The sequence below is a fragment of the Telmatherina bonti genome, assembly GCF_933228915.1.
Source record: "Telmatherina bonti genome assembly, chromosome: 19".
NCBI lineage: Eukaryota > Metazoa > Chordata > Actinopteri > Atheriniformes > Telmatherinidae > Telmatherina > Telmatherina bonti.
The window spans coordinates 10,804,139-10,815,325 of NC_136617.1; the positions used below are offsets into that span (position 1 = coordinate 10,804,139).

Consider the following 11,187-nt stretch of genomic DNA (forward strand, 5'->3'; position numbering starts at 1 on the left):
GAAGAACGTTCTCTTGTCATTTTCCTTCATTTATTTCCTATTGTCTTTTCATCGTCATCACCCTCCATCACCCCCACCCCGGCTCTGAGATAATCTCCCGCATCCTGCCGCTGACATGTGAGTACTCCGACATTTTTTTATTCATTTCTCATTTAAAAAACAAACTTCTAACATCTGTAAACTGTCTTTAACTAGTTTTAGATAAAGCAACATCATTATAAAGCAATCACTAAAGAGAAAACGCTCATTTGTTTTCTTGGTCGTCTCAGTTCAGCTCAATTTATACTTTCCCCATATATATATATATATATATATATATATATATATATATATATATATATATATATATATATGTATATATATATATATATATATATATATATATATATAAATATATAAAATAAGAATATAGACGTAAAACTTGTAATCATACTGGATGCAGCAGTGGGACTCTGCAGATTTCTTACCATGACTCACAGGCTGACTCACCTTACTAAACTATCCATCAGTTGTCACCAGCTCAGCTGAAATGTGTCGCCTCACCTTCCTGCATCACTTCTTAGTCTATCGAGTGCAAAGTACAAACAACTCCAGTGAGTCAGTAAAGGCAAAGACTAAATCTGTTTTAACCATAAGTAAAACTATCAGCCCGTGGAAGAGTTTCTGTTTATAAATATAAGGCTACAAATTAAAGAAAATAAATAAATAAATAAAAAAAAGCAACATTTATATTTACTTTTTTTAAATTTTTGTTTGTGAATTTTTGCCTGTGGGGGGATGGGAGGGCAGATTATTACATGCATGTTGATCTCTCATCAGTCAGGCTGCTGCTGCTGCACTAATCTTTCTCCATTTTGCTTCTGGACAACAAGCCTGTTTGTTGGAGCTTTGGCTGTGACAGCGAACTGCTGTTTGGTGTAATCATGCATCACATCAACTGTCCTCTGTGTGTCGAAGTGAAGTAAAAGAAAAAACATCTTAGCAGCTTCACTAAGACAAATTTAGCTGTGAATTTCATGTTTGATTGTTGTGAACTACTGAGTTGATAAAGTCATTATTATGTGGGCAGAGGTCAAACTGAATGAGTCATTTTCTGTTATTTAATTAAAGTTGGTTTTATTATCCATACCTTGTGCATCACCGTTGTAAAGGAACTTACAGAACAACCATAAAGATGGTCGTGCATGCCTTACAAGAGACTCTATGATTCACATTTTTGTAATAGCTCTTTAAAATCCATCTAAAATGTTCAGCGTTGTCAGTTTGAGAATAACAGCTTCCATGAAAATATTTCATTTTATTGGATGTAATCTAAAACCTTCACATTCCATTTAGCTTGATAAGTCAGTCCCTTTATTTATACACTGAGAAATGAGATGAAGTAAAAGTGTATTTAAAAGATGTCAAAGTAACTAAAAGTTGATAAAATTGAAAAAAAAAAACACCTAATTAATTGTCCATTGTCCTGCAGGTTTTCCATGTATCCCTTTTCCAACACACCTGGCGCACATTAATTGGACCCAACAGCCAATAAAGTTCTGCACAGTGACTGATTCATTTGAGTCGGGTGTGCTTGAACAGGTATCCCATGGAAAACCTGCAGGATTGTGGCCCTCAAGGACTAGAGCTGGACATCCCCGGTGTAAAATCTGCTGTAATTAGACATTGTTGTCTTAACAGATGATCTAATAAGTGTGACAGTAATATTGAATGATCAGTGACTTCATCTTCTGGTAAATAAGAGTAATTGGGATTTTATTACCTCAGAGTGAGTCACAAGTTGCCAGTCTTGCTCCTCCTCTATGTAGAACAATATTACAACAGAAGCCCAGGAGGGACAAACTAAGGAATCACTCTAGAGCTCCATTCAGCCCTCACAACCTTCAGCACACACTTTAAAGAAGATGTTTTGGTGGAAGATATTCTGTACATTGTAGTTTTTGTTCTATGGAGCTGCATGTCAGTTCATATACAAATAAATATTGTTGTGTGTGTGTATATATGTGTATATATATATATATATATATATATATATATATATATATATATATATATATATATATATGTATGTATGTATGTATGTGTGTATGTATGTATGTATGTATGTATGTATAAAGGAAACCAATGTATCATAATGCTGATTACTGACATGTTTTCGGTATTTAAGAGCACAGTGCAGATATTTTGGAACATCTTGGAAAGCAGCTGAAGTTTTGTCAGAAATCTGCTCCTAAAGTATCAAACTTTAAATGTATTATTATCGAGGAATTCTTCAACCTCCGATTTAGAATCATTTTTATTTACAATTGGAAGAAAATACATACCATCCAGGTTGAATATATAATAAATAAAGTGCGTAATTGGTCAGTTAAGTATATTCAGTCTTGGTTTTAGCCGATCAGATGCTTGTGGGGCTTTGCTCTACAACTGACATGTTTCTGTGAAACCCATGTTTTTCAGCTTTGTGGCATGGTTAATATTTGGAACGATGTAGGAAAATGACTTGATCTGTAAAAATGTGAAACCTCAGACAGACAATGTCCAGACTGTCTCAGTAAATCTAAGCTTCATCTTGCGTGTTTTAACTCACCATACTGTTGACTTTTGCATGACCACAGGTCATCACAGTTTGTGTTGTGCATCATAGTAAAGCTTGCAAACGTGTTTGGCGAAAGAGGCTCCTGGTTTATAAAAGGCTGACAAGTAAAAGTAATATGAATATTTTTATGATTATTCATTTTTTTTTTTTTATGGCATTTAGTTTTAACAACAGACATTTCCACATAGGACAATCCAGTCTGCTCTGATTTTAAAAAGCTATCTCCCTGTTTGTTTTATTTTTACATTATCCCTGAAGGTCGACCCCAGATGCAGGTACTCCAGGAGCTCCAGGGGCCCCAGAGGGTGAGGGTGGCCCTCCAGCTCAAGCCCCTAACCTGACCAGCAACAGAAGACTTCAGCAGACACAGGCACAGGTGGATGAGGTGAGGAAACCTGTAGAACAGCTGGAACTTATTATGACATGGGAAATAATGAGGTCTTTTTTTCTTTTTGTTTTACTTTTAAAAATAATTTTCTTCTTTGAACCACAAAAAAAAAAGTCAACAAACTAATCCTTTAAGTCCATATTTGACACAGACAGCAACAAACCTGAGTGTGTAAATTGACAGTGACCTTAAATCTGATGGTCAGGTCAAATCGATTGTGAAGTCCAGCGTTTTTCACTTGAGACAGTTAGAGAAAGTTAAACTTCTGCTGTCTCTGTTGTACCACTTTGAGATTTTAATCCATGCTTTTATCACAACCAGTTTAGACTATTGTAAAGCACCTTATGTTGGTCTCAGCCAGTCGTTACTGACTCGGCTTCATTTTGTTCAAAACGCTGCTGCTCGACTCTTAGCTGGTACTAAAAGAAGAGAGCACATCCCTCCAGTTTTATCTTCACTTCATTGGCTTCCAGTTCGTTTTAGAATTGATTTTAAAATCTTTCTTTATATTTTTGATTATCTTCATGGCCTCTCTCCCCCCTATCTGCCTGACCTGCTTCGTCCGTATGTTCCTTCCCGTTCTCTTCGGTCAGCAGATCAACTCGTGTTAACTGTCTCTAAGACAAAGAAGAAGTCTAGACTAGAGGTGACCGTGCTTTTTCCATTGTCGCTCCTAAGCTGTGAAATGAGATGCCTCATTGCCAGCTTTTAAATCCTCTCTTAAAACACATCTTTTCTCTTTGGCTTTTAAAGCAGTTTGAGAGCCTGGTTATTTTAATTTAATTAAATTTTTATTTTATCATTTTCTGCTCTTATTTTGTTTTTAATTTACAGATTCTTTGCATTTTATGTGTGTGTGTTCTGCACTTTGGCCAATCTTGATTGCTTTTAAAGTAGTGCTCTATAAATAAAGATGAGTCGAGTTGAGTTGAGTAATCAAGTCAGAATTGCACTGACTGAACGAGTTAAGATGAAAACTGCTGATAAAAACAAAGTCACTGCAAGAAACGTGCTTGTAGTTCAGCAAATAAAAAAAATGATCATGATAAAGAAAAATGTATCCTATTAAACAACCATTTCAAAACAAAACAAATATATTTTCATGTGTAGAAATGTCATCATGGCATCTATCTACCCATCCATCCATCTATCGATGAATCCATATATTTTCTTACATTTGAGATAACTGAGTTCAGCTAACTGGTGCAGCTGTGCTGGATACGCAGTGGGAGGTCAGTTTCCTCCTTTGACAGCGATGCTTTTTGCTTTTTGTCCTCCAGGTGGTGGACATCATGCGTGTGAACGTGGACAAAGTCTTGGAGAGGGATCAGAAGCTGTCGGAGCTGGACGATCGGGCCGACGCCCTGCAGGCTGGAGCCTCGCAGTTCGAGAGCAGCGCTGCCAAACTCAAGAACAAGTACTGGTGGAAAAACTGCAAGGTGGGCTTGATTCAAAGTGCCATTCATTGTTCTCAATCATGCACTGTCTTTCCTACTCAGTATGAACTCAAGCAACGGTTTTCACACTGACGACATGAAGTTTTCTTGTTCACAGCAGTAAGAAACATGCAGTCATACACACAAACAAAACCATACACACACCTTCTCATTATTTATAAAGGAAGAATCTGCAGGCTACTTGTTCTTCTGAATTTGCATCGACACATTGGTACAGAAATAGAAGATATGATGAAGTGGGATATCCTTATTCCTGTTCTTGTGGATTTATGAAGAAGTAATATTCAACAATGTATTCTTGAAATAAGTGCATCATAGTGAGGAATGGCCGCGTTCATTTCAGTTCTGCTTTATTTATACAGCAAAGATTCATGACAGTCATCTCAAACCACTTTTAAAGAAAAGGTCCTGTTCATTTTATGTAATTCAGTTTGCATGTTGTTTAAGCAAATCCATGAGATCTATGGATCCTTTGGACGACTGTAGCTCAGGAAGAAGTGCTTTTGTCTGCCAAATGCACAGTTGGTGGATCAATGTGCCCATTGGGACAAAACAGCGATAATTAACACACTATAAATCTATAAAAGTACTGTGTGAATGTAGCATGAAGCAGAGTCAAGTAAGACTAGTAAAGCACAAAATAAGTAAATTCAGTTTATAATATCTGTGTTAATATAAACCAGTTCATAAGAAATAATTACCTAGCTAAGGTAAACCAATGCAATTTACTGAATATCTCTTTGATCTAGTCCCCATCCTGAGCATCCTTGACCTGCCATGGCCGGTAGGGGATGTAGGGTTCAGGAAAGAGGGATCAAGCATCATAACGATAAACCAGGAATATTTGCTGAGAAAGAAAAAAAGAGAACAATATCAAATGTTCATTTGTGGGGGAAAAAAAAAAGATTAAAGTAGGTGAATTTATTCATCGGTGAGAAAGTATCTCCTGCTTTCCAAGCCAAGAGCAGCAGAGCCACAGGGACGGTTAGGATCCATTCAGGCTAGTCTTAACAATAAGCTTCATCAAAAAGTACACACACATTCTACTTTATATGTCTGGAAAAAAGTATGTGGACATTTTTAATCTCTCAACATTACTCAGTTTTGCCCTGAAGACTTTCATCGAAATGAATCATTATTTTTGCAAAGAAAAAGTCCTATTTATGCTGTTTTCTGTAACGCAGCAAACAAAATGCAGCCTGGTCAGAATGATGGATGTATTCCCACAACGCCAGTCATTTACAAACCATTCTGGAGGAATATCAATTCTTCTCAGTTGCCATTTAAACTATTAGAGGAATTCATCATGCTGATCATAGCATCATCTAAGTGTTTTTGTCAGGTGTCATTAATTACTCACGGTGTGTGAAAGTCAGTTCACATATTTGTAATAATGGGATTTAAATACATGTGAATTTACTATAACCCCACTTCCTAAATAAATAAATTAATAAAAACACGGGGATGCTAACAGATTGCAACAATATGCAAATCTTGTAAACCTGCATTTTATTCCCCATGGAACAAAAACAAAATATCAAGTGTTTAAACTGAGATGGTTTACCATTTTATGGAAAATATTTTAAAATTAATGGCAGCAACTTATCTTTACAATGTTGAAATAGCGTCAACAAAGGGCTAACGAAAGTCACTTGTACTAATCACAACTACCTGGAGGAGAATTGGAAAACTAATTAGGTCAACTGGCAAGAGATCAGTCATGTGACTGGAACAAAAAATTGCTTAAATTGGCCAAAGATTGTGGAAATATTTCATAAAAGTCTGAAAAATGTAACTTTTTGGTATTGGGGTTGTGTATTTAAATAAGTAAAAGACAATGAGAAAACTAAATAGATCTGCATGAGAACCAGACGTCTGAAATAACATTTTCTGCTGTATTTATCAGAAATTTGATGTATTATAGCAGCAAATTAACATTTACAAATTATTTACTAAGATAAACCTCTGTTTGCATAAACATCTCTTTACATGGTTCCAAAAATGGTTAATTTAAAAAGTTTATCATCAATGTGGATGAATTGCTCAAAAATACCTCATCTGCTGAAACAGTCACAATTTTTTCCATATTTAGAGTTCATTTATTCTTGAATTGATGTGAAAATTTCATGGAAACTTTCATTAACAAACTATATTTGCTGATAAAAACTGTTGCGCTGACTGTGAGAACCGTATTAAACCATTAAGTGCTGCTTGAGCCATGAGGAACACGTTAGTCAGAAACAGATCCTTTGATTTCAGTGAAATTACTGGAATGAAAACTCTTATTTACTGTGTTTAGAATTATTTTATATTTAGAAATAGTTTAAAAATCCAACAAACACTTGGGCTGTTTGATAAGGCACTCTCTTGTTTGCATTATTCCTCATCCATTGCAGCTCTGCAGGGGAACGTTGACAACATAACCTGTTTTTAGTGACAGAAACCTGCTTGATTTGACTAAACATTACAGCAGCTTATTATTATAGCTCGGACTATATAATGCAGAACATCTGGCAATGAAAAACAGTGGAAAAACTGTACTTCACTTTGAATAAAACCCTGCCTCTGCCATGTTTCTCTCCTCTTCTGCTAAACAAATAAACACTTCCTGTTCATCCATCCTGTTAAGCATCAACCCTTTTTGTCTAAGCATCCGTCGGTTAAGCCCCACCCCCCACAGCCAGTCATTGGGAAAATGGAGGATTACCTTAGAAGAGAGGAAGAGAGTCTATTTGACTGACAGCTGAGAAAAAATCTCAATCTGGATTACAGTGACATTCAGGGATTAAAGAGCCAGCTGTGATTTGTGACGTAACTCCTCCTTTCCGACAGACGCGCATGTGCCGGTCCACTCCTGAGGTTCTTGTCTCACATGTTTCATAAAACCCACGCAGAACGTAACCAGTTCTTATAAAAAGCTCAATGAAACTCCTTCAGTTCAGTTACCACAGCAACACGTGGATTAATCCACCGGTGAAAATAGTTCACATCATTTAGCTAAAACTAAACTCGGTTTCCTTTTCAGTGATAATAAATATGGTGATATCTCATTAATTTTCCACCACTGATCAGCTCCGTCTCTATGAACAGCCACGTCACAATGACAGCAATCTCTCTCTAAAAAAAAAAAAAAGCCTCTCATTAATCTCTCTCGCCCTTCCCCCTCATAGGTGATGTGATTTCCTGTTTGTGTGACACTTATTTATCACATGGATTTTACATGCAGCATTAAGGCCTGCAGACAGGTTTTAATCCTGCATGTTTTGGAACGTTTGGAAATCTTCATCCATGTTTTGTAGTTTGGGACCATTTTAGAAGCTGCTTTTTGTAGTTGGAATCAGACATGTTTCGGTTTTTTTCTCACACCTGTGTGGTTGGAGTTAAAGGGCTTTTCAACCTAATCGAGCATCGTTTGCTTCTGTCTTCCAGATGATGATCATCATGGCCATTATAGGAGTTATATTTGTTGGTGTCATCTTCTGTGAGTAAAATAAAAAGCTATTAGACTTTTATTAAAGGGCATTTCTGACTAAATCTCTTGCGTGTGCAGAATGAAATATTAAAATTGAACTATGGAAATTTTGCAGATTTTCATAGTGACTCGCCCCCTAAGCATGGCTTTAGCTGCTGTCTTGCATCCTACTTGTACTGGGAGCGCTCTCCAGCCAGTAAAGCCAGTCTGATTTATTCTCAATCCTCAAGAAAAAGCTAAAAATGCAGCACCTATTATTGTACAATTTATATAATTATATTAATATTATTATATTGTCTCAAAGTTACTTTAATTTAGTTTGTATTATTTCTTTCCACTAGTGTTGCATAAAAGTAATGTTTTATATCTACCTGCAAATCTAATGTACCCAGAATAGTGGGTTAGATGTTATATTATTATCAATATTTATATACATATTTACTTTATTAAATCCTGATAATATAATATTTATATATATAAATAATAATAATATAATATTTTTTGTTTATATGTTGTTTTATTAAAAGAATAATGGGCCAGTATCTAGTCTAGTACTTCTTTATTTGGAGAAAATTAAGACACATATAACAAGCTTTTAACAGCTGTGTTGGGTAACCCCTCTCACAGACTCCTCGCTGTAAAAATGTCCTATTAATATTCTCAATTTAATGATTTAGACCAGGTAACTTTATTTGTTCCTCAGTGTGGAAATAAAAAAAAAAGCTATGCATATCTGAAGAAATAAAAATAAAAAAAGTTAAAAATAAAAGATGATATAAAAGAAAACTGAACTTTTTTTTTATTGACTTACAAAATGTTACTTTAAAGTCAATGAGAGTGCAACTTAAATTGATCTATTTAGCATAAATCATAATGATGTTGTAGGACAATAATTGAAAGCAGTCAGGTTATGTTTCATTTACTAAAAACTTTGGGCACCCTGCTGTATGTGTATATTTGTGACCATCTTGCATTGGATCTTGTTTTAATGATGCTCCATAAACATTTGAAAGCTGCAAGTTGAAACCAAAACTTGCCCCATTTTTGCTGGATTAAGACAGTTTGAAAGGAATATTATCGACATAATTTTGCTTTACAGTTATCTAATATTTCATTACCTGGGCTAGTAAGACCCAGACTCATGTGGATGTTGTGCTACAAGCAGAAAGTAGACTGACACAGTCTTGCTAACATGAACTTATGTTACCTGGATAGCAGGTTTTGTTGCACAGACTCCTCTTTGACTTGCTTACCAAATTATTTATTTTTCCAGTCTCAAAATTAGCAGGTATTTTGGAAAATCACAGATTTCATAGCTTCTATATTTGTATTTTGTCTTCTGTTTATATATATTATATCTTTATATCATGTTATTTAGGGATTATTCCTTTATTAACTTACATAATGCATTCTTTAAGTTAAATATGGAGTTTTAACAAAGCTTTAGACTGTGAAACAAAAATTCTGGCCCTAAAAAACTTAAACTTTTATCAGCAGAAGTGTTAAATGTCATCTATTATAATGATCTCTGTTTGCTGTCCTCAGTATATTTCTTCTACTGAGCTGCTGATCAGAAACGGACACACAAGTCAGAGGATGAGTCTGCACCAACAAGCAAAGCCGAACCAAATCAAGCCTTTCCTCAGTGCTCTTCCTCCTCCTCATCCTCAGAGATCCTCAGAAACTTCCATGCATGGCCTGCAATGTGTTCCAGATCTTCCTTTTGTTTTTCTCTCTCCTCCCGGCAGCTTTCCAGAATTCCTTCGTAGGAAAGACACATGGTGATGTTTACTGTAGCAAGGCAGTTTGTTGTTACATTTATGTAAAATAAAGTCAGACTCTAATCTGTTGACCTGTACAACATGCAACATTTCTTCATGCTGCTGTAACTCTGTATTTCCTGGGAATTTAATCAAACATGAAACAATGTGTTGTATTTTCAAACAAACCAGTAAGACCAGCAGAAAACAGACGTCCCTGTTCGTTCTTTAGTGGAAAGCTGTATCTGATATGAGCCAGACCTACGCTACGCATCAAACTGTTGTGTCCAGGTTTTATTTTAAAGCTGTCACTCTTAGTTAGAAATAATAATAAAACCAGCTAAATTGTCTGTATTTATCTGTCACAGCAGCTCGAAGGTAAAATCACTGAAAATTATTGGAACATTTTTTCTAAAAGAGCCAGAAATTTTCATTGAATTTGTGCACCTTGTGTGTGTCTGATAAAGATTTGGAGGCTGTTTCCACATGTCTACAGTACATGTCTACATGAACTTAATTATGTCTGAGTAACGGCATTAATGTTACTGATATGTCTCACACCTCACAAAAAAACGATTAATGAATGGAGACCGCGCCAGCTTTAAACTGGATTCCTGCTTCATCCCCTTTTGTCAGACGTTACTGTACTTGTCAGTATTTATGGTGCTGCTGCTGATTCTTTAAATCCAAATCAAACTTTTTTTTTTTTTTTTTTTTTTTTTCCCAAATCTCAGTTTGTCTGCTTCCTTTTTCAGTTATTTAATGAGTTATTATGCAGCACCTGTCCTCTGTTAACCTTTATGGTATTGTAACTCCACCCTAACTCGTGTTTTTTGTGTTTTTTTTTCTTTGTTCTGTTTGCATCTGCATGTACAGGATGTTTTAGAAGCATTTGAATGTGTACATTCAAGGGAAATAGACATTAAAGATTTAATCATACAACTGGAAAAGCTATATCTACACACTGAAACTGAATCGTTTAAGATGGATATCATTCCCATCGTGCTGAGCAGACTTTGTGTACTGTGGATGTTCTTACTTGTGCAAAGTGGCGAGGCACTGATGGACAGAAAGACGCCTGAATTTCAAATAAATGTTTGCATTAGATTTGTAGTGTTTTGAGCTTGAGTTTATTTAATATCAATATATTTCTGATGTTTAAAAATTCAGTTCATTCATAGCTAAAGGGCCAAAGTCCTGCAAGAATTTGCCTGCAGCAACACAGTGGACTGAAATCAGTGGGTAATTAGCAGACGAGTCCAGGTTTAATGTCAAGCTGTGCACAAGTCTGCTAATTAAGCCTTAGTTTGCTAATTAAGTCTATCAGGATGTGTTGCAACAGGGAAACTCCCAACACTTGCAGGTCTGTGGCCATCCAGGACCGGAGTTGCCTGTCGGCAACTGCAGTGAGCCACCCTCATCTTGGTTTTTTATTTCATGGCTTAGACTATAAATTTAAAGGGAAACACTCACATTTCATTCATGTGTTTAAGTTAATGTATAAAAACTGA

General features: G+C 35.7%; 1 protein-coding gene across 1 annotated transcript; it reads left to right on the top strand.

Annotated features, from left to right (window-relative positions):
- Window positions 1–923: 923 nt before the first annotated feature.
- Window positions 924–9,478, top strand: LOC306770429 (vesicle-associated membrane protein 2-like; the record flags this gene model as incomplete). Its single annotated transcript, XM_079259289.1, has 5 exons — window positions 924–961; window positions 2,858–2,984; window positions 4,268–4,426; window positions 7,874–7,925; window positions 9,462–9,478. The coding sequence occupies 5 exons, from the start codon at window positions 924–926 to the stop codon at window positions 9,476–9,478; spliced, it is 393 nt and encodes a 130-aa protein (XP_079115415.1).
- Between the last annotated feature and the right edge of the window lie 1,709 nt (window positions 9,479–11,187).